The following is a 26,439-nucleotide window of genomic DNA, read 5'->3' on the forward strand; positions in this document are numbered from 1 at the left end:
CCTCCCACTCACCACCTCCCCCCAGCCCCCCTCCCATCGCCGCCTCCCCCCAGCCCCCCTCTATCGCCGCCTCCACCCATTGATGCGTGCACGGGTGCACCCTTGGTGTCCGACAGCAGCGGCACATGCGATGGCGGCCTTTACCCGCAAATATGCGTACGAGATAGTGTGCCCACCGCCTTCTGTATTGCAACACAACCAACAGGTGTCTCGGGATGCCACCCTCCTTACGCTACCACTACGCACGGTGTTTGCAAGGGAGCCATGTACCCTACCCTAGTCATCTGCAAATCAGGCTTGACAGGTTACTATGCCAAGTGCTACAAGAATGATGATGATTCTTGAGCTGGACTCCGGTTAAGGCTCCGGCGGGGTGGTGGAAGCTGGACGAGCGTGGGACCTCGCGGCCGCCCCCAAGTGTTCCATGTGACAGGAGCAAGACAATACTGCAAGCTTACACCAAAGGGGTGCCCTACACCATCCAACAGCGTGACAAGCGACATAAGCCTAGCACCAAGCAGGAAAGTGAACTTGGGAGGCGTTCCTTCTCCCATGAAGCATCATCGCAAGGCGATTGGGCCTCTGCCAAGGTTGCAGATCCACTTGGGCTACGCAATTGTTGCATCAGTCTGCAGCGGAAGGGTGGAGGACGGAAGTCTTAGGCCCCTTGATCTGCCATCTTGAGACAGGATGAGCTACTCTTTTGGATAATCTTGCCAGCCATACTGCCCTGCCAGAACGATCCATTCCCTCAGCCCCTCTCAGGACTACAAAAACGCACATCGCCTGATCTTCAGTGGCCACTCGGGAAACTTGTCATGCCAGTATGCCACTCCATAGCTGCATTGGAATGAATGGTCGGACAGGCTGAAAGTGGATGACCACATGCTCTTGCAGGGTCCAATGCTGACTGTGCATGCCAAATCACACCGCCCTTCCTCAAGCCACCGTACTGTGCGAGAGTGCGCTGGGCGTCGTCCAAGTTCTTCCCGGCAAAGGACAGCTTCTGGAGGGCGGGGATGATGCCAGCCTTGTCCTGGAGTAGGAGAACCACATGGAATGATCAATGCCTACCAGGGCAGAGACGCTGAAAACAGCACCCCAAAGTGTTCTGCACTTTTCATGCGCAGAGATGAGTGACTGCCACCTTGGCCCTGCTGACCCCACCCAACAGCCTGGGTGTCATCTAGGCACTACCCAAAACCAGCCCATCCCCCAGCCCCCCTACCTTGATGAGTTTCCGCAGGTCCTCGATCCGCATGGCAGGGCTGACTTCCAGCAAGAAAGGGCCACCGCTGTGTCGCCCCTCGCTGTCGACATTCTCGCCATACTCTTCCTCCGTGTGCTGCAGGGGTGGGAGGGGGGTTGTCCATCTAGCATTCCAGGCTTGGGCAAGATCTTCAGGTACACACCCCATTTGCACCCCGCCCTCAAGCAGCTGGAAGCCACCATGCCATGCCCCTCACCAGCTCGCTGATGAGCGGTATGGTGATGGTGGGAAGGCCTGCATACTTGTCTCCCGCCGCAACGAAGCCGTGGGGCACTCCAGACTCGTATGCCGCTTTGCGATCCTTCTCCGCTTGCTCCGCAGTGGGGTTGTACATTGGCTTCCACTCTGTTTCATGGGAGTGCGTGGCGATTGAACCCCCGGACAGCATTTTGACTGTACAAAGTTGAGCTCTGCAGCACCCCTCAGGATTTGCTGCACTAGTGGGGCCTCAGTGAGCATCCAAGGGATGCTCCGATCTCTGCCACCCAGGGATGACGGATCTGTACCTGAGAGCTGTCCACCATCTGCCTGCATGATGGGAACGTACTTCTCGTCCTCGCTGTAGAACGGGTAGTTGTTCGGGGGGACCGCCATGTAGCCGGTCCGGCCGGTACCTGAATTGCAAGTGGGGAACGGTGAGCACCCCGATTGCCGGCCGAAGGGTTGCATCAAGCCATTCTACTTACCTGGGGTGGGGTTGTGCTTGGTCACGGCATCCGTGCTGAGCACCGCGAGGTCGGGGTAATCGGCCCTGAGTGCAGACAAGGCCGACTCATCCCAGACGGCTGGGGGGCTCGTGATCTCAGTCATGGCTCCCTACTCGCTCATTGACAGCTGGCGAAGCGCACGATGCGCACTGGGTAATGTCGCGAGGAGCCAGGGGATTCCAGGCACCCACCTGGGCAATTTGAGTCAACGGCAGTACATCGCTGCTGCAAGTGCAGTACAACCTAGGAATGGTCCCCAAGAATCGGGTATTCGCGCGGCTTTCGAGCACTTGCAATGCTCAAGAGGAGAAGGAGACAGTATACCTGTCATCAGAGTGACCTCAGCTCCTTTCTGCACACTTGTCTGAGCGAAGTGTGAAACCAATAGCACCAGTGGAGGCTTCTGCTGAAGGTAGGACCACGGACACCCGCGTCACATGGCTTGCTAAACCCCCCTCTGACATCATGCTCGTCCAGTTTACCAACATTCTGGTCTCCGCATGGCCCTTGACCGATCCTGTACCAAGTGATGCTATCGAGGCTTGCAATCAATTGCTGGCCGCAGCTTCCTTACAGCACGGGTGAACCTCAAACTCCGTTTCCCCATGACAAAGTACCAACTTACAAATCTACAGACTGCGATTCCCTCATCTCCTCCATCAGAGCCAGGGTTGAACTGATCTACAGCCGATTCACAGAATCGATGTATTTCTTTCCCCCCCCTTCCTAATAAGGGGATAAACCGCGATCTTGACCAGGGCGCGAACGTCTCCGTCGCTCATGCAAACCCAGGAATTGACATCCGACTATACTATTGCAAAATTCGCATCTCAAATACTTGTATCGTGCTGCTAAAGTGAATAGCGGTGGAGAGTACAAGCGCCGGATCTCGTAGCCTCACGACCCCTTGCAGTGCTGCTCAGCCAGCAAAACCCAGATCGTTGTCTGGATGGAATTCTTGGCCGGAGCCCTCTTGATAACTCTTCCACGTGACAAATCCATTCCTTTGGGTGCCGGAGCTGTGCTGGCCAAGGCGGTGGATGGCGCTGTCCGGGCGGTGACCAAGCCTCGGTCCGCGCACGCTGCAGCGAGCATCGAGCAGGCTGGCGCCCAGGCAGTGACGCTGGTCTGGGATCGCCTGACTTGCATCTTGAAGACGAAGAATGGGCAGGTCAGAGCCCTGCTGCGTGACATCCAGGGCACGGCAAGGCCCGGGAGGTGGGCTTGGATTGGGGAATGATGAGGCAAAGGGGCGACTGTACTTGCGGGGATGGATCGGGCAAGAGGCAAGCAGACAATTTGGAAGCTCTGCCATGCATCACGTGATGCTTTTACAAACTCAGTCAGGTGCTGTGAATGTATTCCTGCCAAGCTCATCCATGTACAAATTCATTGGCGCCCAGGTTGCTGGCCATCCTCGGGCCCAGCGGGGCCGGAAAGACCACACTGCTGAACATCCTGGCCGGACAGCTGCCGTTCAACAAAAACATCGAGCTGACTGGCAGGGTGCTGGCAAATGGGAGGCCTCTGGACAGCCTTCTGGGCCACGTCGGCTTTGTCGCTCAGGAGGACATCTTTTACTCCCAGCTTACCGTCAGGTACCTGAGCTGTTTGGTTTGAGTGTTGTGGGGTGATGGGTGCATCACGGCGCCCTTTGCCTCGCTGACTGGGCTTAGGGAGCTCCGCCGGCAGCCAAAGCCGTGGCCTGCCATGTGCATAGAGCCAGTGCTGTGACCGAGATCGCCAGGCTTTGGGGCATGCTGTCTACCACACAGCAACATCGGCGCACTGCCCTCACTCCTCCCAGGGAGACCCTCCTCATGGCCGCCCAGCTTTCTAATGGCACCTCCACGGCCTCGGAGAGGGAGCGAGTCGTGGATGATATAATTGCTCGCCTGGGTCTGGCCAAGGTCAGGGCCACGCGCATCGGCGACAAGAAGACGCGCGGCCTGTCGGGGGGCGAGCGCAAGCGGCTGAGCATTGCAGTGGAGCTCATTGCCCGGCCCAAGCTCATTTTTGCAGATGAGCCGACCACGGGGCTCGATTCCTTCCAGGCCCACAAGGTGATTACTCGGGTGTACTGGGGTTGGAGGACCAGGCGGGCTATGGTGAGGGACTTGGGGACCGCGCAACCTGTGCCTTGGTCTCTCTGCTGTTGGTGGGAGAGTGTGGGTTGCTTAGTCCACAGGTCAACCAGAACAAACCTGCTGATATGCAGAAACCTGCGCGAACGCCGAGCCCTCAACCCCATGCGCCATCTGACAGGTGGTGGAGGCGCTGAAGCAGCTGGCAGAGGAAAACCACACCGTCATCGCCTCCATCCACCAGCCACGCAGCTCCATCTACACCCTCTTCGACGACGTCATCCTCCTGTCTGGTGCACATGAACTCGAGGCTGGGTCGTGAACCGGGGTCTCGCGACACAGGCACACTACCAAGTGTACTGTGTTGAATGCTGACGTTTGTTTGCAGTGATGGGTTGAAATCAAACGTTGTCCTGAAGCAAGCAACCACCTCCCACTCTGACTGAAGACCTCTCCCACCATTCCCTGCCTCCCAACAGAGGGAGAGGTCCTGTACGCGGGGGAGGCAGATCGAGCGCTGTCCTACTTTGATGCGCAGGGGCATCGCTGCCCCAAGCACTACAACCCTGCAGAGTAAGATGGGTTTGAGATTGAGGGAAGGAGAATGTGGCTAGGAACCGCCCATGCACTGGGATGAGATCCTGTCCGGCACCAGTTTCTCTATTTGTATGTGCATGGATGCTGCCTGGTATTTCAAATTTCACCTGTGAAATAGCCCGACCACCAAGGCATTTCCCCTCTTCCCAAAGATTCCTCGCTGACCTGGCGGCCGTGGACCACAGCTCCCCCGACGCGGAGGACAGCAGCCGCTCCCGCGTCCGGCAGCTGGCCCTGGCATGGCGCGCTGAGGCCGGCTCGCGGGCACTCGCCGACGGCCATGGCGAGGGAGATGCGGTGCCCGCTCAGCTCGGCGCGAGGAAGGGCGGCGGCGGCGCGCGGCACCTGGGCCTCCTCTTCCGCCGCTCCCTTCGACAGGTGTGGGAGAGGGAGTGAGGAAGGGTTACAGTGGGAGCATGTGTGTGACTCAGATGGAACCCGCTTGTGATGTAGCGCCAGCGGTGGGGGTGTCGGCACACCCGCGTGAAGTAGTCGATGAGCATGCTATACGTAATGACCATTGTGGTTCCGCCTGTCACAGCTCTCGCCGGGTGCCTTGAAAAGCTTCCATGTAAATTTTCCAACCGTCTTCCAAGTGAATCTCACCCGAACCTCCGCGGTACCTCCGCACAGGTGCTGCGGGACGTACCCACCCTGGTGTCGCGCGCCGGCTCCCAGCTGTCCTCCGCGGCGGTCTTTGCGGGCATCTACTGGCGCATGGGGCTGCACGAGTCCACCATCCAGGACCGCACCGGCCTGCTGCAGGTAGGGACTAGAGTTTCTCTTGAGTTTGGCTTGCATTACTTTGGGCTGCTGTGATGTGGTCCTGCACGACAGGCGGCTGGGAGCGGGGGGGCCCAGGTGCCTGGAGCGATCCCTGGCAACAGCGGCGCGTGTTTGATCCCAGCCTCGAATGCGTGCTGGGTGCCGGGTTGATGCCAATTCTCTGCTGGCCCCTGATGCCCTACCATGCCGCCATGACCCCAGCGGGCGTCCCCCGCGACTTCCCTTCAGGTGGCCACCCCTGCCCACTCACAGTCCCCCATTCCCACCCCAGGTCTGCGCGGTGGGGACGGCCATGAGCTCCCTGATCAAGACGCTCAATGTCTTCCCGCGCGAGCGCGTCATTGTGCAGCGCGAGCGGTCGCGCTACAACATGCCCGCCTGGCCCTACCTCCTGTCCAAGCTGGCGGCGGAGCTGCCCGTCGGCGCCCTCTTCCCCGCCCTCTTTGGCTGCATCGTGTACCCCGCCACGGGGCTCAACCCGAGCATGGCCAGGTGCTGGGTCTATTTGGAAAGGAGGGAAGCACAGCCGTACTGAAGGGCAGTGATAGCGAAAATATGAATATGTCGCCGGGGGGCCCTGGGCAGGGCAGGGGCCACCCGATCGCTTTCTTGGCGGCGCTCGCCCGCAACCACGCCACCATTTCAGGCGTCAATGGAATTGTTCGGCTCCTCCTCCTGCCCTCTCCCACGACCTCCAGTTTCCCCACTTCTGCCCTCAGGTTTTCACGCTTTCTTGCCGTGTTGACGCTGGAGTCCTTCAGCGCCCAGGCCCTGGGCCTGGCCGTGGGAGCTGCCGCGCCTTCCACCGAGGCCGCGCTGGCCATCGGCCCCGCCGCCATGCTCATCTCCATCGTGTTTGGCGGCCTATTTGTGAACGAGGCCAATGTGCCGCGCGTCCTGTCCTGGCTCCCCAAGACCAGCATCATCAAATATGTGAGCATGGGGCTGGCTTGCTGTGGATGGAAAGGGTGGGTGCGTTGAAGGCGTGCGGTTACAGGGCGATCATGTAGATGCCCGAGTTCCCAAGGCTGGAGATCCTCTCAAGAGGCTGTGCTTCGGCACATGGGTCTGGCAAGTGAGAAAGGGCTGGCGTTAGCCCCTCAAAAGAAAATCTCAAGACCTCCACACGCGCTGCCTCCCTCCCCAAACATGTAACATGCAGGCCTTTGCCGGGCTGTGTGTTAACGAGTTCACCGGCCTCAACTTCACGAGTAACGGCGCGGGCCCCGGCCTCACGGGGACCCAGGTGGGCTTACAGTGAGAGGCGTTCGGGAGGAAGATTTGTGTTCCAGAAGCCAGGTCGCTTGCTTCGTCCATGCACTCTTCCCCTCCTCCTCTGTATCGTGACCCCCCAATCCCCCCGCCCGACCCAAACATGCTCCAGGCGCTGAAGCGGCTGTCCTTTGCCGGCACCAGCATCGGGCAGAGCCTGGTGGGTCAGGGCCGCGTGCTCCTCTTCTACTACTGGCTCACCTACTCCATCCTCCAGCGCCAGACCCCAAAATACCAGCCCGTGGAGTCGGCGCGGCCCAGCCTGGAGTCCCTGGCCGCGCCGCTGTGAATCCAGTCTCTTTTCCCATTCCGTTCTTGCATGATGGCATGCGTGGGGCTAGGCAATTACACACGCGGTGCACAGGTTCTCCGAAAGGTTTTGATCTCGAGCGGTTCAGGGCCGGCCCACGGGGGCTGGGCGGGGAATAGGGGCCCCAGCACAGCCAGCTAAGGGCACGGGGCATGGGGTGTGCAGGGAATGCAGGGAAACAGCGGGTGACGGCTCTAGGGCACAAAAATAGGGGACGGGTCGCTAGGGGCCAGGGTACACTGCCAGGGCATGACCCGGGCCAACGTCTATGGACGAATCAGGGATATCTATTGTCTTGGGCAGCGAAAATGAGCTTGACACTGAGGGGTTGGTGGGTCTGGGGGTTTCTCAGAGATGAAGCAAGGCCCTCGTGTAGGAAGGCCCCCATTGTATGGACTGCGTCTGCCCACGCCGGCCAGCCGGCCGCCCGCTTGGGTGCCCCGGCTCTGGCTCACACCGAGCACGCTGCCAACAGCCCCCTCCCTCCACTCGCTCCCCCGCTCGATCCCCTGCTGTTCAGGCGTCCTTGGGCGCGAGGTGCTCCACGACGCGCAGGTAGTAGGGCTGCAGGCGCTGCGCGGCGGGCTCCGCGTAGGGCGCGACGTAGGGGTAGAGCGCGGAGCGAGACCGCGCGTACAGCTGCGTGGCCTGGGCCCGGGCCAGCACGTTCTGCCCCGCGGCCAGTGCGCGCTTGTACTGGGGGGAGGAGACAACGCCGTCGTGCAGGGCCGCATAGCGCGAGTAGGCTGCGTCCACGCCGGGCTTGAGGCCCTCCACTGCGCGGTGCACGGGGGCGAGGCGCAGCAGGCGGTCCACCGACTCCTGCAGCCGGGTGAGGACCAGGCCGGGGACAGCACGCGCGTCGGCCAGCCGCGCCGACACCTCGTCCACCGCGGCGCGCGTGGCGCCGCCCAGGCCCTCGCGCTTCAGGTAGTCCACGCCCTGCTCCACTACCTTGAGGTAGTGCTCGCGTGCGGCCTTGTACGACTCCAGGTTCTGGGCGTGGTAGGCCTTCTGGCGGTCCACGGTGGCGGCCACGAAGGCGGAGTTGTTGGCGTACACCTGGCTGGCCTGGCCGATGGCCTTGTCAACCTGGGGTGGGGGGATGGGTGTGAGTGGCGCTGAGGCAAGCGCTCGGCCAGCTCCGAGTCAGGGACGGCATTAGTGGACAATCACAAGGGTATAAGGACCACGGTGGGGCCTTCCTGAGACCGGCACAAGCTGGCGGGAGCAGGTTCGCAACACCTTCCGCACCCGCTCGTCCGCGGCCTTGAGCAGCTCGGCGCCCTTGTCCTGGGCCTTGGTCACGTACGGGGCGCTGGCCTGCGAGGGTCGGCGATCGGGGAGGTGAGGGGGATCCGGGGGTAGCAGCCTGCATCGGCGCCGGGGCCGGGGCACTTCCCGAAGCCTCCCGCGCCACACTCTGCTCACGTTCGTCACAGTCTCCTCGACCTTCTCGATGCGGGGCTGCAGGCTGGCTGGCACGTAGCTTTTCGCTGTGCTGTAGATGTTGGTGGCGATCTCGTAGCTGCGGGCGCTGGCCTCGGGCACGAAGCCCAGCTTCTTCAGGCTGGTGGGGCGGGGGGGGGCCTCGACGGAGGTCATTGTGATGCAGGATTGGATGACAGAAAGTGATCGGGGTTGAAGGATATGCTTCTTAGATGATTCGCATGTATATAGTGTTACAGCATGGCCCGCGCGATGCAACTTGAAACCGATTACCAACACGTCGACCAGGGTTGTGCAGCAGCACCCACGCGCGAAGGTGCAGTTTCCTTCGACCCGGGATGTTTGAAATGGGAGTCCTGCATGCGTGGGCGGAGCTGCTCGGATTAAAACATGCGCATTGCAGCCGCGAAGTCACCACGCATGGGGAAAAGATGTCAAACGCATGGTCCACTCGTTTCAATCTCTCGACACATGGTAAAAAGATGTCAAACGCATGGTCCACTCAATTCAATCTCTCGACACATGTCCTCGGCGCCCTAATGGCAGGTGGGTGTGTGCTCCCGCTGTTAACAATGTAACCCCCCCTCATGCCCAGGTCAGCCATGGCCGGCTGGCCCTCAACAATGACCCAACACTCACCCTGTCAAGAGAGCGATTCCTGGCAATGCCTATCCTGAATATCAGCCTTACACTATGCCGCATGTCCCTCCCACTCACACGTCAGGGAGGTATGGCAAAAAAGGGTCCAGGTCTCCGTCCCCGACCCTGACGACAGTCGGCCGTGCCCCCGAGAAGTCGATGACGGTCGACGCACCCCAGCGCTGACCCTCCTCGGCCACCACAAACCCCACCCCTGCAGCGCAGTAGCGGTCGGCCAGTTCCGCAAGGTCGGGAGCCTGCTCCTCGCCGCCTGGGTCCTCCCGGCCAGGCACCGTGGTGCAGAGCAGGGGCCCATCCACGCCAGCCATCAGGGCCTTAGGGGAAGGTGCAACGGTCCAGACCTCAGAGCAGGGGCAGGAGGGCGGTTGGCAGGCCGCCTTGACCAGGATCCAAACCCATGACACCCTGGCTGCTCTTCCCATGACACCCCCCCCTGCTCACACTGCCACCCCGGCCTCAGCCGCCCACCTGGCACACGGGGTTGTCGGGCCAGCGAATGCCCACCGTCTTGCGGATGGTGGATTTCCTCTTTCCAGATGCTGCTGCAACCACTTGTTTCGGCATGCCCTTGCTCGCCGTCAGGATCAGGGTGTACTACGCAGGGGTTAGCCATGGTGCTGATTCACACCAGAGATCTCAATCATAAACCCGTCCAACACCACCATGACTCTTGCTGAAGAAAAAGACTGGCAGTGTTTCTCAGCACCTATGCACATTGCACCCTCATGAATTGACAAGGCATAGCTGCCCCCAGTTCATTCCCCTCCCCAGCCCCAAAGAGAAAACACACAAAGCCCGCCCACTCACAGGGCCAGGCAGGGTGCTTCTTAGAATTCTGAAGAGTGCCGGCTGCCCTGGCCCGTTGGCAGCTGGGAGGCCCGTCGTGAGGGACTCCAACTCTGCGATACCCCGCACCATGACACTCAACTTCTTGCTGACCGAGAGGCCGGCGATGTCAAACATGGCCTGCACGGCCACACGGTCATGGAGGCAGCACACAAAGGCGGGGCTGGTGTCCGTGGGAATGATGCCGATCTGCAGGGCCAGGGAAGGACGGGGTGGGTGCCTCATAGCTGTAGGTCCGACAAACAGTCCCACAGCAGGGCACTGTCTGATTTCATAACTAGAATACATTACTGCATCGCTACCTGCCCTCAAGAGATCACATCTTCCCACCTTGGACGCCAGGAGGTCTTCTATGGCTGTCTGCAGGCGCCAGGTATCCGAGCCATCCGGCTGGATGTTGAGCACCGTGCATGAGGGAGCCTGTTCAACCCGCCCCCGACGCGCTCTCAAGACGAAGCCGGAGTCGCACCCCTCTTTCCGTCGATGGACGTGAGGGCAGTGTTGTCTAGCTGTCCAGCCACTCACGTGGGAGAATGATCGCCTGTCGCCGACCTGCCGTCCGACACCACCCGAGAGGCGCGACGTGCCCTCCGAGCAATGCACGGAGGTGTGCATGCAGCGGGTATGCTTTCGATGAAGGATCGTGCAGAACTGTTTCTATTTAAGCCAGGGAGAAATGTTAAACAATTCAGGTGCGATGGTTGTGCTCCGAAATATGCTTCCTGCATGCATGGGCCCCGAATCAGACTCTCTTGGGTCGGATGCATTGTCAATCATCACAGAGAACGGGGAAGAACAGGGCACTCAAGGGACGCTATCACTAAAAGGTGTACTTCAACAAAGCTATGTGTCATTTCATGTGCCGTGGGCTCGAGGAGCGGTTCATTCATGAGGCATGGGCACTTTGTGCACCATGACATTGCAGTTGGCATGCTTAACCACTGCACAGTTGAGAGGGAAGGATATGCTGAAAGGTCGGCTGGAGCATGCCTGGCACACACTGTCCAATGGTAATGGCAAAGAGGTGCAAGCAGCAGGTCTGCCTGGAGTGTGGCCCGAGCCCTCACCAATCCTCAGGACCTCCAGTTCTGTAGGACGCACCACGACCGGATGGCCCTTTTTCCCCACGAGCCGCAGGACACCGCACCCTCACCATAGCTTGACACGCTGCCCAAGCCCAGCAGGCCCAGCATGGCACGTCTCAGGCTGCCCATGCCGCGGGACCCCATGAGCACCACATCGGCATCCTGCCGTCGCGAGTAGTCGACGATGTGGCGCCCGGTGTCAGCAGCGCCGCCCACACACGTCACAAGGGTGGCCAGCTTCACGTCCGCAACCTGCATGGGTGAATGGGTCAGCTTGAGCAAGGATAGGGGATGGGGGTTGAGGAGGCACGGTCCCCATGGCAAGGGCGCTGACAGGGCTGGCAGCCCCTCAGCTGCAGCCCTGCCGCCAGCCAACATAGAGCGTAGGAAAGGAAGCTGCGACATGTGCCAGGATGATGCATCCCCGCCACTCACCCCCTGCTTCTGGGCTTCCTCTCTACACTTCTTCAGGAAGGCTTGTGCCCTCTCCAGTGCCAAGGGATCGGGCTTGCACTGTATGCAACAGTGAAGAAGTTGGATGAGGTAAAGCAATGGAACAGCACACAAGACCCCCATGGGGTGAGCAATGTGTCACTCCCAATGGAAGAAGTTCGACAGTCATGAATGCGACATCTCCTCCCCAGGCCAGATTCGCAATCCATTGGCCCCGAGCTCGCCTCACCTCCTGCATGGACACTGGGTATGCCGTCTCGGCGGTTGAGGCGAAATTTCCGCCACTGGCAGGCTCCAGCACGGAGATGATGTGCAGCTCGTCATCGGGTCGCAGCAGCTTTTCTGCCGCCCACTGGAGGGTGCTCTTGCTGACCGCCGAGTCGTCTACGGCGACGACCAGCTTGCGAACCATTGCGATCTGGGTTTCGAATGTCTATATGGAGGGAATGAGTGTGTCTTAGTTTGGGTCTGGTGCGTTATGAAGCCTTTTTCATACCGTCCATGACACACTGTCGGGTGTCGGGGCGACGTGACGGGGTCCACCTTCATGACACGTCAGGGCCACGGCAGGCAAAGCTGCGCGCAATGGTGCAATGACTGTGACATCGAGATCCATTCATTCACTGAGATCGGCTTGCCAATCTGAGCGGATTTGGCGCCGTCCTGTGGTGTCGGGAACGGCATCCCAAGCGTTTCGATGGCATGCCCCGACAGGAATGCGCACATCGATGCCGTTGCTGACCGCGGCCGGCACGAATATTTCCAGGAGATTAGAGTGATTGTTGTGTACTTCAGCTCCCTTGCTAACCGAGAATGTGGAGGCTCGTTCGTCTCGCAGCGCATGCATGTCTGCATGGCGGTGTGGGATGTGCAGAACACTCCTCGGCCTCGTTGAGCATGGTCGCTGCCTCCTGGCATTGAGAACTGTCGTCATAATCCGGGACTGAGCGTTGTACGAACATGGCCGGGCAGGAGTGCGTGGAGGCTGTGCCACCTGGCACATGCCAAGTCCAGCGCCCCAGCGTCCTGCTACCAGGCACAAGGTTTCTTCCTACAAAGAATTCTTACATGCATGCACCATGTCTGCCCACAGGATACACCATGATGCGTGCCATGAGCGACAGTTTGGCGCCCCCCTGGAACCGAGCGTGTTCGGGGTGCTCGCTGCGTGGCAGCATGGTCCGAGATCGCCAGTCGCTCCTAAAGGGCCTCGTCGCTGGACCGCATGGCGCTCGCCACGGCCTCAGGGGGCGCCGCCTGCTGGCCCGGCCCCAGACTGCCCTTGCCGGCTGCGGCCTTGCGACGCACGGAGGCCACGAGCAGGAAGACGCCGCCCGCCAGGCCGAGCCCCAGGGCAACACGCCCCGCGTCCCCAGAGAATCCCGCCGCCCGCTCCAGCAGGTCGGCGAAGAGCACATCGGGGGACACGCCGCGGCGCAGGAGGGAGCGGGAGGCGCCGCCCAGCGACGCGTAGAAGAAGGCCCAGAAGACGAGAGCGGGGGCGGAGCCCAGCGCGTAGGGCGTGTAGGGCAGGGGGGTCAGGCCCAGCATGTAGTTCGAAGCGCTGGGGGCCGGGGGGAAGGGAGCGGGGGTTGCAGGTGAGACGGTGGAAGAGGGTGGGAAGGAGAGGGCGCGAGGCGGTTGCCAGGGATGCAGGGCAGACCATCGATCCTGGACATGTTCACGCTCAGGAGCTCGAGTGGCACCCTGCTCGTGGCGCCAGGCGGCACCTCACTGGACCTTCCATCGAGCTCGAGCTCCCGCCTGCTCCCTCCCTGTTCAGGAGCGCATCGGACCCCAGCATCGGCCCCCTCGCTTCCTGCATACCCCTCCCCAGCCCCCCATGACCCTGCCTGAAGGGGACGATGGGCGTCATGCGCAGGAGCAGGATGGTCCCGGCCTGCTGCCAGAACCTGCCCCGCTCGATGACCGCGCGCAGCTGCTGCGCGCGCTGCGCCAGCGGGGACGTGGTGTCGGCGCCCATCAGGCGCTCCGCCCAGGGCCGGCCCACGCCGCGCGCGATGAAGAAGGTGGCGGTGCCCGCCAGGAAGTTGGCGGCCAGGATGCACAGCGCTCCGGTGCGCGTGCCGAAGAGCAGGCCGGAGGCCAGGAGCAGGGGCTGGGTGGGGAACAGGGGGATGCACTCCGCGCACGACATGACCGTGACAAAGGCCAGCGGGCCCAGCGGGCCCAGCGACTCCGTCGTGTGCTGCGGAGGGCGGTGTGCAGGGGCTGGCGGGCGTGGGGTGCGTGTCTGATCCAGGAAGACGGGGGGGGACCCAGCAGGACGCGGCGGGCATGTCCTGAGGAAACCTGCTCTTCCCTGGCCCCTGCATGGAGCTGCAAGGGGATTCCCAGGCGCCTCGAGCACACGCAACCGCCCCCAGGGAGCTCACCAGGACGCTCTCCAGCAGGCCAGAGGGGACGAAGCCCGCGCCCGCGGCTAGGGCCTGCCCAGAGGGAATGATCAGGGAGGCCATCCCCGCGACTGCACCTTGCGCCAGCCACCTCCCGGATCGGGCGCAGGGAGTGGGCGCCTGGATCGGGACGCAGTCCGGGGCAAGACCGGCGCCTGCTGGGCGGTGGGGCTCGATGCCCCCCCGCTCAGCCTCTCTTCGCACCCCATGTTTGAGTTTCCTCGTGGTAGAGTATAGTCCGGCAGCAGACGATCGGCATGGCCGGTGCGACAGGGCGTGGGTGCGGCTCGAGGTGCTGCAGGCCTCGGTCTCCACCCTGCACCCCCTGGGGGATGCCGTCGAGGTCACACTGCACAGCTGAGACATTCTACAGGCGATGAATGTCCGAGAGATAGACCGGGAGACACACCAGAAGACGCTGGTGCGTTTGAGAGTGAGGCCTCAACTCTGCGCGCGCGCAGTGACGGAGAACTGATCTGAAGCTCCTGCCGTCCCCCATGCAATCATGTGCCTCACAGGTACAGTTGACAGGATGTCTCATCGCAATGTTACCTTCACTCTCCTCACCGTTCCCTTCGACTCTTGTCAAGAAGCGTGATGTGAAGCATGACCTGGTGCAAACGCTATTGCCTATCTCTTCCCTACATTCTTGCATGAATGACATGAGGAGAGTCATGGGCCTCATTGGCATATTCATTGCTCCTCTTATGTAGGCTACAATCTACCGTGTGAAAGGAAAAGGGTGGCATCCTGAGCAACAGATTTCCTGGACACCATACTCGTACTGCCTGCAGGTCTTACATTCTGCAAGACCATTCGCTCTTGGTCAATATGATCAAGTCTTCTCAAACACACCCGCCCTTGCAGCAGAATCATCGCCCAGGTGCCGGCATGACACCCCTTGCCTGCTTGCCGCTGTTTCAGGTGCTGACCTGGCGCAACACTGCCAACGACGAAACTTCAGTATCGCAATGTTGGAAGTTTTACTGCAAGAGACATTGCAGAATATCAACTTTCACTTTGGTATATTCAATTCTACGGCCAATTACTATGAACATGAAGGTATTCGCTTGACAGGTTATCACCCCAAGTCTGCTGCTCACGTCAGCTCGATGGCGAGCTTCCTGCAAGCGGACCTGCCTTCTGACGATGAGGCAGACGAGGATTTCAACCCAGAGGAGGGAAATTCACAGGCTTCTCGGGACGTCGAGGATGCCAAGGCTGGGCGATTAGGTCTCGGAAAGAAGGGCGAGTCTGCCCACGGGAAGGCTGCCCGCCGAGAGCGAGTGGACGCCCTGTGGCAGCAGCTGAATGCTGGCAACGGCAAGAAGGCTAAATTAGATGGTGCCACTGCAAAAGTCCATCCTGATACGGTGCGCAGTGAGATGCTCCGACCTGCACCAGGCCGGCCAAATGGCTGAGCCCATCACCGGTGTATGGCTGGTTCCAATGCAGCACAGACTGCGTCGACAACGCAACCATGATTCCCTCTTATTTTGCCTTCTCCCGTGGAACTCAGCAGGCCCAGCCATCGCCGCCAGTCTCCGCGGCGCCGACTCCCTGCCCAGTGGCTGCACTGGTCTGCGCCCCACCCACCTCTGCTGCGGCAGGTGCCACCGACGATGCCAAGGAGCGGCGGCGCAGCCTGGCGGCCGCAGCGATCGCGGCGGCCCGCGCCGCCGCCGCGGCCTCGGCCTCCCAGCTTTACGGCGAGGAAAGGGTGATTGAGACGCGTAGGTTTGCGGGAAAGGACGTGACGGTGAGCAGGTCGGTGCCGAGCGGCGGAGCAGCCGCCAGCACCTCGGGCGCCGCAGGCCATGCGGCGCCAGACAAGAAGGGGGGCCTGGATGCTATGCTGGCCTCCCTGGCAGGTCCCAAGAAGGTGAATGTGTTGGACAAGACCCGGTCAGACTGGACGGAGTTCAAAGCCGGGGACGAGGCCATCGATGCGGAGCTGGAGGCGCACAAGCGGTCGGGCAGCCAGGTATGTGGAAGGGAGTGGGAAGGATGGGGGGTAAGTTGCGTGGTAGCAACAGGAACGCAATGTGCAGGCCACATGTTCCTGGACTACTCTTCCTTGGGATTCCCTCTGCTTTTGGACTTTTTGCTGTACGCTACCCATGCGAGCCCCCCTCGTAAGAAATTGGCAACAGTCGGCGTCTGTTCAACCCCCCAACGCACCCCTCACGCCTTCGTGCAGTATTTGGAGAAGCAGGCCTTCCTGCAAGAAGCAGACGTGCGGCAGTACGAGGCGGAGAGGGACCTGCGCATGCGAGGGCGATGATGGGCCCTGCCAACGACGCATGCTTGCTGTGTCTTTGCCACTCTGAGCGCTGCGCTGCGCCCCTCTGTTCCATTCCCATTTTGTCACGGTATCTTAGTTCAACGCTGCTCCCAGAGTCTCACTGGATTGAGAGAGGGAGTCATGGACAGGGGCAGGGGTCCAACCTGGCATAATTGCAGCACGATCATTCGGGAGGGTTGGGTCTACTCGGATAGTGACACCAAAGTCCTCACCCGTCTGAAGCAGGACCGTGCCCTGGTCTGCTTTGGGGTACTCTCAGCGGCATGCGCGGCACGTGCCAGCCTCGCAAAGACACTCGCTGCTGCCCCCGGGCATCGTCCTTGGACCCCTTGCGATGCACGCTGGCTGGCCCTCAATCCCTCACTCCTATTCAGCTCAGGCCTTGACCCCGCCATCCACGAGCAGCTGACGGGAGGGTGCGCTCTGCACTGCCTGCCGCGCCTGCTCCAGCTTCTGCCGTATGCTCTGCACCACCTGGCGGGGCAGGCGGGCTCGCTGCCCCTCCCGCCGGTAGTGCTCCGCCAGCTCCCGGATGGCGGCGGACAGCGCCACGTGGCTGGCGTCCCCCGCCGCGCTCGCCCAGTCGGCGGTGAACTCGCGGATGGCGGCGCGCGCGGGGTCGGCGCTGCGGCGCAACGCCGACTCGCTGGCGCCGCTCTCCTCCGTGTCTAGCGCGGCGCCCAGCGCGCTGACTAGGCGGTCCGCCAGGTCGTAGTACTGGGCCGGCGGTGCCTCTGCAGGGACGTAAGGGTAGAGAGGGGGCCTGGTGTTGCAAGACGGGGGGGTGGGGCAGGCATATGGGTGAGGGGCTCATCGGTGGGGCGCTGCCCAGCCCATTCGGCCAGATGAATATCAGGGTCTCCATAATAACCAGCACATGGACCCACCATTGGGGGACTGTGCGGCTCTCGCCCCATTTGGCATCGCGAGGAGTAAAGGAGTGAGCAGGGGGAGGAGCAGGAGCGGCCGGCGATGGAGGGCCCGCTTCATGGGAGCCTGCTGCCCATGACTGGCAACCAGGTTCCGGAGGGCGCCCGGACGCTCATGCAGCGGGGCCCTTTGCCTCAGCGGGGGCAACGGCCCGGAAGACGAAAGGTGCAATGTAATCATGCCTTAAATAGGGGAAGCGGGGAACTGGGAAGGATGTGAACATGAACATGGTCACGACATCAGCTCGTCCCGGCCACAACCGTGCATGGAGCTTTTCCACACTTTCCTAGACCCAAGATTGTGGTCATCGGTGGGTGAGTGTGAGATGGCCTTCACCCGGCTCAATTCACAAAACAACACAAAGAGCATGCCGAGACACCATGGGCACATGTCATCTCTGTATTACACAAACGAGTTTGATGTCATGGGCATCTATGTCTTGCCGTGTTTCGTGTCGAGGCTGAAAAAGAAGACTGTCAATGAGCGACTACCTTGAGTGTTCTGGCCCTGATTGTTGATGTTGCCATCATGAACTAACAATAGCAAACGTTTGATGCACCTAAATATACAGAGTATACACAGGTCTTACATGATGTCACGAGGACGGCAGCAACGACACGAGCTTGTCGTATGCCGCCTGTGCACTTTTGAATTGAGCCTCGGCAGCGGCTCGGCGGTCTGGAGGGTGTAAGTCTGGGTGCCACCGCCTGGCGACCTCCAGGAAGGACAGCCGCAGAGCCTTGCGTGTGAGGCTATGTGCAGGGGACATACCCAGCACAGCCAGCTCCCGCGCATGTGGGTGGTGGGGTCCTTGGCCACAAAAATTGTCAGCTGCTCCAGGATCTCCCTGCGTCTGCGAGGTCTGACCTCGCTGGGAGCGCCACTGACCACCTGGGGCCTCGCCGCGAAACTCCCGGCGCCACCACCAGTGGGCACTCCCTGTTCCCTGCCCCTCGTCCCTGTCAGGACCCGTTGTGTTGAAAGAATGGCCGGCGCCACGCGCCTCCCCCGTGTCCGCTCGCCAGCTGGCTGCCATGCGCCGGGCCTTCCTTCTGGAGCGGCACTGCCGGAGGAGCAGCTGCAGCCAGGCATCCTCCTCGGACAACCTCGGATCCGAGCCTTGCACGGGGTTGCTCCACACGGTGTTTGCCCCTCGATCCAAGCCCTTGCAGAGCTCTCTCAGACGACGATTGGATGCCCTGCGGGCTCTTCGGAGCTCCTGCTGGCGGGCGGGTAACAGGTGAAGGAGGGTAAGGGGGGGAATCTGCTGAATCCTGGGTACTTCATGGCACGAGAATCCCAAAGGAAGCTCCAAGGACTCGCCCACCTTGACGCCCTCGTCGCTTGCAGAGGAGAATGAGGCACAGTGTGAGGAAGTCAGCCGAACGAGCCCTTGCCCAGCTCGACGGCTGGTGCTGGTCATGAGAACGTGCAGCATTGCAGGAATTGTCAAGCCGAAATCCGCGCGGTAAGATTTGTCAAGGGGGCTGGATAACATACCCAGTATTCCATTAGTGTCCCTGATCACCTCCAGCTGAGCAGGACGCCATTCTGGTGGTCGTTCAGAGGCGCCCCAATAGTGTTGGCATGCCCTTGTCGAGCGACGCTGACCACAAAGGAGGCAACATGATATCATGTGCGAGTAAGAGTGTCTCGGCTGGCCGAGAACTGTGGCGAACACACACAGCTGGTGATCGGGCGCGCTTCGTCCCCACCATTTCGTACTCTGCACCGGATTCGCCGGGCATAACATTGGGGCAGCGAGGCTTCCCCCGCACCCTGCCATACTCTTAACGACCTCGGACCGCGGTGTCCCCGCCTATACCGAATAAGGATGGCACAGATCTCGAGTGCGACTCAAACCCCCTCCCGGCACTGACTCCCGTGGCCCCTCCCCTGGCTGGGCGAGACCCGCGCTCCGCCCCACGCCATGGAGAACTGGTTCTTGATCATCATCATGGTGGTGGTAGGGCTGCTCACCATGGCATCCTCCGTCTACCTCCTCATAGCCTTCCAACACCCGGAGGACCGGAACCAGGCATGGTTCCCCAAGATCGTGGTCTGCCTGGGCATTTGCTTGGCCATATGGACCGTGCTCCTTTTCCCCTTGGATGTAGCGAATGTCCACGCCTGTTCTGCGGACCTGCCGCTGGCGGACTGCAGCACCACGCTGCCGATGGACATCCTGTGGTATGCGATATACGTTGCCATCGTCGTCATGGCATTCGCCGTCATCCCCTTTGCCCTCTTCTACTATGAAGGAGACAGCGAGTGGTGAGATCCGGGGATGCTGGAGGGGCTTAATTTTGAGGGTTACGGGTTGCTGCCTGCTTTGGGGCTCCCAACCTCAAAACATCTAACAAAACTGCATCGTAATTGTGTCTCACCTTGAGAGACTGCATCCCCATCACCAGGTCCATGGGCCGCCGGATCCTGAGTGCCGTCCTGTGGTCGATCGGCACATTCATCTGTATCGTCCTTATCATCGTCATTCCCTATGGTGAGGTGGTCGCCAAAGTGGCTATATTCTGATGGAGAGGGGGGGGAAGGGGGGTTGTTCTTCTACAGAGTGAGTGTGTGCATCTGTCATGGGAACCCAAGAGGTGGGCAGGTCCAGGGGTGCATTTGGGTTGCGCCTGGGACGAAGCATTCTGTCGACAGGACGGCAATGACCTGTGGCCAGCAGCCATGGTCTATCCCTCATTCCACATGTAACCCCACACACAGTCACGATCGGGTATGTCAAGTATCCTGTACAATCTGCGTGGTCTGGCATGCTGCCTGTCAGCTACACGTCGAGCGCAACCATGAACACCTGCATCGGCCTCTTTGCTGACTACAATGTGAACGCTCCCTCGGGTCCGCCTGCTGTCAACAACACCATCGCCTTTGTCGGCATCAATGTGAGTGCACGACATGCATGGACCCTGGGTGGTCCGCAAGGTTTGGGGCAGTTGACAGTGGCCATGGAGTGAGGGCATGGCCCCAAAGCAGCTGTGCACATCAGCATCACTGTTCTTGCCCAACTTCAGCTCTTACCTCGACCATCACATGCACCCTGACTCATATGACACATATCCAGTGGTGTTGCATATGCACTATTCAGCAGCCCGTGTTTCTGCAATGAAGGCACAGAATGCTTGCTCAAGTCAGGTGTCTTGCTTCTGTGCATGTGTGCCCGTGGCATGCTTTTGCAAAGGCGTTATGAGCTTGCGCCCTCACACACTTGTGGACTCTGTCGCCCTCCCGGTCACGTTTGGCCCTGCCGGCTCGACCCCTCCTATCCCTTGCAGATCTCTCCCCCCACCCACACACTCGAGGGGGTTCCCTCCTCGCCCTCCAGACTCTCAACCACCCCTTCTCCTACCAATCCACCCACCCTAGTGCAACACGCTGTCCAACGGCCTGTCCGAGGTGTGGACGCTCCGAACCTCGTTCATCATGTACGTGATGGCCATGGTCTCCACCATCGGCTGGTTCCTCTTCATGGTCTTTGGCGCGGTGGGCCTGGTCAGCCTGCCTCTGGACTTTATTCGCGAGTTCCTGGGCCGGCCCAGGAAGGTCATCACGCGCTCCCAGTACATCGAGCGCGCCGCCGACCTGGGCCGGCGCGCCCAGGAGATCAAGTAGGTCTGGAATGTGCTGTGCAGACACTCCTAGGGGTGGCGGGGGAATGGCGGCACCCCAGTAGTTGATGAGTGGCTCCTGGGCGTTTGAACCAGGCATTTTGTTGAGGTAGATGTGTCCACGCATGGCCATGTGGGAGCATGGTCTCGGAGGCCCATGATGTTTGGTGGACGGTGTCGCCCCACTGCCCAGCCCCCCTGGAATGCTCTTGCCCCAGATGCGAGACATCAGCGCCCTCTTGACAACCCCTCCGCCTCCCCGCCATCCTTCCGCAGGCTGATCGCGGAGGTGCTGCAGAAGGAAGAGCGGGAACGGGGCCGCAGCTGGAAATGGCGGCGCAACACGCGTGCCCTGGGCAATCAGATGATCGTGCTGGAGGAGGACGCGGTGCAGCTGGAGCTGGTCTACCCCCAGGTGCCGGGGGGGGGGGGGGGGGGGGGGGGGGGGGGGGATGTGTTGATGCTGGGATGCCCAGAGCCGCGACTCTGGACAGGGATCGTGTGCAGCGACCCCTAAAGCACAAGGCACGCTGCTGCTGTTGCCTGGGAGGCCAGCAACTTCTTGCACAGGAGGCGGCGCATCAGGCACACGCTGCCCCGTCTCCCTTCCAAGAGCCCTGATCTCCCCCAGCAATCAACATCCTGTGCCATCCCGCACCTCACAGGGGGAGGACCCGGAGTACAAGTGGGTGTGGATGATCATGAAGTACTGGCTGAAGCTGGTGGTTGGCATCCTGAGCATCGGCGTCACTATCTCCTGGATTCTGCAGATCATCCTGTACATCCTCATCTCCCCACCCGTCTCCCCGCTCCTGAACACCGCCTTCACCAAGTGCGCCGTAGGGGTGTGGTGTGGGAAAGCAGGAATACAGTTTCGGGGGGTGGTGACGAGGCCTGCCGTGGAACTCCGCGGCGCGGCCTGACTCAGTCCTGCCAGCGTGGGGCAGCTGCTTGCAATCCCAACCCCCCTCAAACCGCCCCTTTCCCCCCGACATACACACCGCATCATCCGCCCCTCCCAAACCGCGGTCCAGGGCGGATGCAGTGTTCCCCCTCTTTGGCACGCTGCTCTTTGCCCTGTGGGCCTTCTACCTGCAGGCGGCGGTCATCAAGGGCAACTTCAAGTTCGGGCTGAATCTCTTGCTCTTCAGGGTGAGGAGCGCGGGGGAATGGGGGTTCGGGGGGTTGAGTTGGGCGTGGGTTGATTGGGAACCAGAGGAGGGGCGCATCGACGGCGAGCCTCTCATCGTCCTCTCGGGAGCAGCACCAGGCATGGGAATGCTCCCCCTGGCGCGCCATGCACGTTGCTGCATGTTCCTCGATGCTCTGGTGCACCATGCCCAGTCTCCCCTCCAATGGCCCCAAGTGCTCGGGGTGATGCTGGGATGCCCAGAGCCGCGACTCTGGACAGGGATCGTGTGCAGCGACCCCTAAAGCACAAGGCACGCTGCTGCTGTTGCCTGGGAGGCCAGCAACTTCTTGCACAGGAGGCGGCGCATCAGGCACACGCTGCCCCGTCTCCCTTCCAAGAGCCCTGATCTCCCCCAGCAATCAACATCCTGTGCCATCCCGCACCTCACAGGGGGAGGACCCGGAGTACAAGTGGGTGTGGATGATCATGAAGTACTGGCTGAAGCTGGTGGTTGGCATCCTGAGCATCGGCGTCACTATCTCCTGGATTCTGCAGATCATCCTGTACATCCTCATCTCCCCACCCGTCTCCCCGCTCCTGAACACCGCCTTCACCAAGTGCGCCGTAGGGGTGTGGTGTGGGAAAGCAGGAATACAGTTTCGGGGGGTGGTGACGAGGCCTGCCGTGGAACTCCGCGGCGCGGCCTGACTCAGTCCTGCCAGCGTGGGGCAGCTGCTTGCAATCCCAACCCCCCTCAAACCGCCCCTTTCCCCCCGACATACACACCGCATCATCCGCCCCTCCCAAACCGCGGTCCAGGGCGGATGCAGTGTTCCCCCTCTTTGGCACGCTGCTCTTTGCCCTGTGGGCCTTCTACCTGCAGGCGGCGGTCATCAAGGGCAACTTCAAGTTCGGGCTGAATCTCTTGCTCTTCAGGGTGAGGAGCGCGGGGGAATGGGGGTTCGGGGGGTTGAGTTGGGCGTGGGTTGATTGGGAACCAGAGGAGGGGCGCATCGACGGCGAGCCTCTCATCGTCCTCTCGGGAGCAGCACCAGGCATGGGAATGCTCCCCCTGGCGCGCCATGCACGTTGCTGCATGTTCCTCGATGCTCTGGTGCACCATGCCCAGTCTCCCCTCCAATGGCCCCAAGTGCTCGGGGATCTTGGCATCGGCCATGCCCTCCTCACCCCCCCCCCCCTCCCCACACACACAAACATCTGCGCAGGTGCACCCCATGCGGCGCGGCGCGACTTTCATGTCCTCGTTCCTCTTCAACATCGCGCTCCTGCTGCTGGCCTCCACCGCCGCCGTCCAGTTCTGCTCCGAGGCCTTTGCGCTGTACGCGGAGAACTCGGACATCCTCAACATCTTTGGCGCGCAGCTGACCAGCCTGCAGGGCCTGTCCTGGCTGTACAACAACTCCATCTTCATCTATATCCTGCTGGGCATGACCCTGCTCACCCTCATCTACCGTATGCGTGCGTGGACCGGACCGCTGGAAGCGCGAGAAGCCGGAGGGCGTGTACGAGATGTGAACCACAGGGCGCCGGAGGGTGGAGCTGCGGCGTGCAGGCGTGGATTCAGGGCGGGCGAGCGCATGGAGCGCCGAGGGCGGGCGAGAGAGCTGGTGTGCAGGACACAGCGGCCATGGTCGAGCAGGCGCGGCGCGCCTTAGGGCGGCTGCAGTGATTCGTGTGGGAGGCGACACCAAAGAGCCCAAGCCTGTGCACCACCACATGCATCGTCCCCCTCGCGTCAACCCCTCTGACAAACTCTGCTTGCCGATGCATGTATGTGCGCAGCGGGTCAAGAACTCAGGCTGTCACCTTTGAGCGCCCGAGGGGCGGGCGGCCCGATCAGGACGCCAGCCGCCGCTCCGGCCAGCGGCGTGGCAGGCAATCCGTCGGGAGCCACTCCTTGGCCGGCGCCGCCGCCGCGCTCCAGCTTCTGCGACTGGACGCTCAGGCCGTTCACCACGCAGAAACAGGAGGTGCGGGGGTGCAGCATCACCGTGCGGCGGGGGCCGTTCTGCACCGCATTCCAGGCGTAGTCGTAGCGGCAGAGCAGCTGCGACTCCTTGAGGATGGCTGCCGCATCGGTCCGCTGCATGGAGGGGGGGAGGTGGAGGACAGGAGGGTAGGGGGGGGTTCTGGGTGGAGATGTCCTTCTGAACAGCGCAGCAGGAGCCGCCACTCTCAAGCTGTCACTGCCCCACAGCAGATGGGCAAAGCAGCACCGCCTGGCATCCTCCCACCACCCCTCCAACTTGCCAGATACTTGAATCGGGTCAGGATGGTGTAGCCCTGCTGCAGGGCAAAGTGCATGAGGGGCGCCAGGTGCGAGGCACCGGCAGCGTGGGTGGCCTGGCGCCGGCGCATGTTGCCCGTCTTGCCGACGTACACCTTCACCCTGGTCGTCGGTGGGCGGCAGGGAGGGAGTGATTGCAGGCATGAGCGCTCGTACCGCGGGGGCGTATTCCGAGGAGGGGCCTCATCCTTAGAAGAGGGGGGTTTCCTGCACACGAGCACCCTCAAATCATCGGCTAAGGGCCCAATTCCTCCTCACCTCTTCTCGGCAAAGCGGGGGTGGCACAGGGCAAACTCGTAGATGCCGGGCTGTGCCTGGCAGTTGGGACCCACACTCCGCCCCTCCGTCCCACTGCCGTCCGATGCAGGGGCCGGCGTCAGGAAGGTGTACCATTTACAGCCGCGCCAGAGCCTCCTGTACCACGACAGGAAGCTGGTGTGGGCCAGCTCCCGCTCTGGTCGGCCTGCCAGCGCCATGGCGGTTCAGGGGCGGTTGCGGGTCGGCACCGTCGTCAATCGCATGCGCGCTTAGGAGGAGGGGGCGTAGGGATGGGTACGATCCGAACGATTGCATATGATATAAACTTGGTCTTCTATTGAGTGTGATTCTCGCATGGTGTCCCGAGGTATCACCCCCGCGCGTGGAGACCGTCACCGAGTGAATCCGGGGGTACCGTGAGATCTGCTCACCCCCCGCTGGAGACTGCGCCCTGTCACCGAGGGACAGGGGCATACGATGTACAAAATGAGAGTGGGTCACGCTGTTTGTGCATTGCTGCAAGTAGGGAAGGAAGACAGAGGGACATGGCACCACACGTGGTCCACGCCCGCCGGCAACAGCTGCGTGACGCCAGCCAGCAGGCGCAGAGGAGCACCCCTCTGGGCCTCATCGCTGGCAACGACAGTCGCCACCGGTCATCCATCAATCCGTCTCGGGCCTCGAGAACTCGGCCGCGTACTGGTCGACAGCCTCCTCCACGTCCGGCAGCTCGGCCAGCATGCCGGCCAGCCCCCCCTTCTTCTTCTTCGCCGCCTCGCCACCGTCCCGAGCCTCGCTCGCCTTGGCGGCGTCGCCCAGCAGGTCCAGCACCCGCCCCGCATCCATGCCCTCCAGCGAGGCGTTGTCGGCGTTGACCACCGCCCCCGCCACGTCCAGCTTGAAGCGTTGGAGGGACATGATTTCCTCCTCCAGCGTCCCCGCCAGGATCAGGCGGTACACGTTGACCGAGCGGCGCTGCCCCAGGCGGTGCGCGCGGTCCATCGCCTGGTGCATGCGTGGGGGTGGGGGAGACGGGATGAGTCTTTCTCGTGTCTGTGTGAGACAGATGCCTGGGAGGGGGCGACGCAAGGAGGTCGGGTGTCACAGAGGTGCCCCCATCAGCACCACCTCCCTGCACCCCCTCGACCCACCTCCCGTTCAACACCCCCCCCGTCTCAACCCGCCTGCATGTCCTTCATGGGGTTCCAGTCGTGCTCCAGGAACACCACGGTGTCTGCGGCGGTCAGGTTCAGGCCCAGCCCCCCCACCCCCGTGGTCAGCAGCATGACGCCCAGGGTGGGGTCGGCGTTGAAGCGCTGCGCGCGCGCAAAGCGCTCGGCGGGGTCCACGCCGCCGTCGATGCGCGCGCAGGCGATGCCCGCGGGCGCCAGCACGCACGCCTCCACCAGGTCCAGCGAGGCGCGGAGCTGCGCGAAGATCAGCACCCGGTGCCCCGCGTCCTCCGGCGTCGCCGACGCCGCGCCGTCGCCGTCCTCGGCGCTGGGCGCGCCCAGGCCCGCGCCGCGCAGCAGCTCCGCCAGCGCCGCCAGCTTGGGCGCCTGGGACAGGTCGGCGCGCAGCGCGCGCAGCGCGGCGTCCCAGTCCAGCGCTCCGGGGTCGGCCCCGCCGCACGCGCGGGCCAGCGCCGCGCGCTGCGCCGCGTCGCCGCGGTCCAGCGCCAGCGCCGGGTGCGTGCAGACCTTGCGCAGCGCGAGCAGGGAGGAAAGGGAGGAGGAGGAGCGCGACGGCGCCGCGGCGGTGCCGTCGGCGCCGTCTCCTGGGTCCGGCGAGGACCGCGCCGGGTCCGCGCCGTCGTCGGCGTTTTGCGCTGCAGCCTGCAGGATGGGTGTCAACGGGTTTGGGGGAGGTTGCGGGGTGATGCAGGGGCCGGTGCGTGCAAGGGGAAGGGCACCGGGGGGTGGGGTGGGGGTGGGGGTGGGAGGG

General features: G+C 62.0%; 10 protein-coding genes across 10 annotated transcripts in view; 4 read left to right on the forward strand and 6 right to left on the reverse strand.

Moving 5' to 3' along the window:
* The window catches only part of F751_1064 (hypothetical protein), a gene marked incomplete at both ends in the record, with an annotated part of 2,112 nt that extends 1,767 nt beyond the window's left edge, over positions 1-345 (forward strand). Inside the window, one exon of the mRNA XM_011397936.1 lies at positions 305-345. Within this exon, the coding sequence (XP_011396238.1) occupies positions 305-345 (41 nt within the window). The remainder of the gene's footprint in view (positions 1-304) is intronic.
* Positions 346-767: 422 nt separating this feature from the next.
* Positions 768-2,080, reverse strand: F751_1065 (hypothetical protein; the record flags this gene model as incomplete). Its single annotated transcript, XM_011397937.1, has 6 exons — positions 768-840; positions 954-1,036; positions 1,229-1,345; positions 1,467-1,615; positions 1,777-1,884; positions 1,957-2,080. The coding sequence occupies 6 exons, from the start codon at positions 2,078-2,080 to the stop codon at positions 768-770; spliced, it is 654 nt and encodes a 217-aa protein (XP_011396239.1).
* Positions 2,081-2,926: 846 nt separating this feature from the next.
* On the forward strand, positions 2,927-7,005 carry F751_1066 (ABC transporter G family member 7; the record flags this gene model as incomplete). The annotated part of the gene is made up of 11 exons (XM_011397938.1): positions 2,927-3,195; positions 3,381-3,575; positions 3,785-4,040; positions 4,243-4,354; positions 4,541-4,634; positions 4,811-5,036; positions 5,292-5,423; positions 5,716-5,936; positions 6,164-6,377; positions 6,607-6,690; positions 6,829-7,005. 11 exons carry the CDS (start codon positions 2,927-2,929, stop codon positions 7,003-7,005), a joined length of 1,980 nt encoding a protein of 659 aa, XP_011396240.1.
* A 537-nt stretch (positions 7,006-7,542) lies between these two features.
* F751_1067 (hypothetical protein) lies at positions 7,543-8,631 on the reverse strand (the record flags this gene model as incomplete). The annotated part of the gene is made up of 3 exons (XM_011397939.1): positions 7,543-8,118; positions 8,281-8,349; positions 8,458-8,631. The coding sequence occupies 3 exons, from the start codon at positions 8,629-8,631 to the stop codon at positions 7,543-7,545; spliced, it is 819 nt and encodes a 272-aa protein (XP_011396241.1).
* A 557-nt stretch (positions 8,632-9,188) lies between these two features.
* Positions 9,189-11,931, reverse strand: F751_1068 (Uncharacterized protein YciO; the record flags this gene model as incomplete). Its single annotated transcript, XM_011397940.1, has 8 exons — positions 9,189-9,476; positions 9,604-9,729; positions 10,051-10,170; positions 10,312-10,371; positions 10,885-10,922; positions 11,135-11,318; positions 11,502-11,579; positions 11,749-11,931. The coding sequence occupies 8 exons, from the start codon at positions 11,929-11,931 to the stop codon at positions 9,189-9,191; spliced, it is 1,077 nt and encodes a 358-aa protein (XP_011396242.1).
* Positions 11,932-12,719: 788 nt separating this feature from the next.
* F751_1069 (hypothetical protein) lies at positions 12,720-13,999 on the reverse strand (the record flags this gene model as incomplete). Its single annotated transcript, XM_011397941.1, has 3 exons — positions 12,720-13,083; positions 13,250-13,728; positions 13,916-13,999. The coding sequence occupies 3 exons, from the start codon at positions 13,997-13,999 to the stop codon at positions 12,720-12,722; spliced, it is 927 nt and encodes a 308-aa protein (XP_011396243.1).
* Positions 14,000-15,048: 1,049 nt separating this feature from the next.
* F751_1070 (Craniofacial development protein 1) lies at positions 15,049-16,220 on the forward strand (the record flags this gene model as incomplete). The annotated part of the gene is made up of 3 exons (XM_011397942.1): positions 15,049-15,309; positions 15,639-15,920; positions 16,137-16,220. 3 exons carry the CDS (start codon positions 15,049-15,051, stop codon positions 16,218-16,220), a joined length of 627 nt encoding a protein of 208 aa, XP_011396244.1.
* A 396-nt stretch (positions 16,221-16,616) lies between these two features.
* On the reverse strand, positions 16,617-17,165 carry F751_1071 (hypothetical protein; the record flags this gene model as incomplete). Its single annotated transcript, XM_011397943.1, has 2 exons — positions 16,617-16,975; positions 17,129-17,165. 2 exons carry the CDS (start codon positions 17,163-17,165, stop codon positions 16,617-16,619), a joined length of 396 nt encoding a protein of 131 aa, XP_011396245.1.
* Positions 17,166-19,101: 1,936 nt separating this feature from the next.
* On the forward strand, positions 19,102-23,619 carry F751_1072 (LIMR family protein; the record flags this gene model as incomplete). Its single annotated transcript, XM_011397944.1, has 11 exons — positions 19,102-19,445; positions 19,586-19,671; positions 19,899-20,074; positions 20,556-20,797; positions 21,074-21,212; positions 21,463-21,629; positions 21,832-21,949; positions 22,380-22,546; positions 22,749-22,866; positions 23,156-23,408; positions 23,573-23,619. The coding sequence occupies 11 exons, from the start codon at positions 19,102-19,104 to the stop codon at positions 23,617-23,619; spliced, it is 1,857 nt and encodes a 618-aa protein (XP_011396246.1).
* Positions 23,620-25,158: 1,539 nt separating this feature from the next.
* F751_1073 (TATA-binding protein-associated factor 172) overlaps positions 25,159-26,439 on the reverse strand; it is a gene marked incomplete at both ends in the record, with an annotated part of 8,730 nt that continues 7,449 nt past the window's right edge. The window contains 3 exons of the mRNA XM_011397945.1: positions 25,159-25,565; positions 25,676-26,054; positions 26,196-26,330. Of these exons, the coding sequence (XP_011396247.1) occupies positions 25,159-25,565; positions 25,676-26,054; positions 26,196-26,330 (921 nt within the window). The remainder of the gene's footprint in view (positions 25,566-25,675; positions 26,055-26,195; positions 26,331-26,439) is intronic.

This window comes from Auxenochlorella protothecoides (assembly GCF_000733215.1).
Source record: "Auxenochlorella protothecoides strain 0710 unplaced genomic scaffold scaffold122, whole genome shotgun sequence".
NCBI classification, from domain to species: Eukaryota; Viridiplantae; Chlorophyta; class Trebouxiophyceae; order Chlorellales; family Chlorellaceae; genus Auxenochlorella; species Auxenochlorella protothecoides.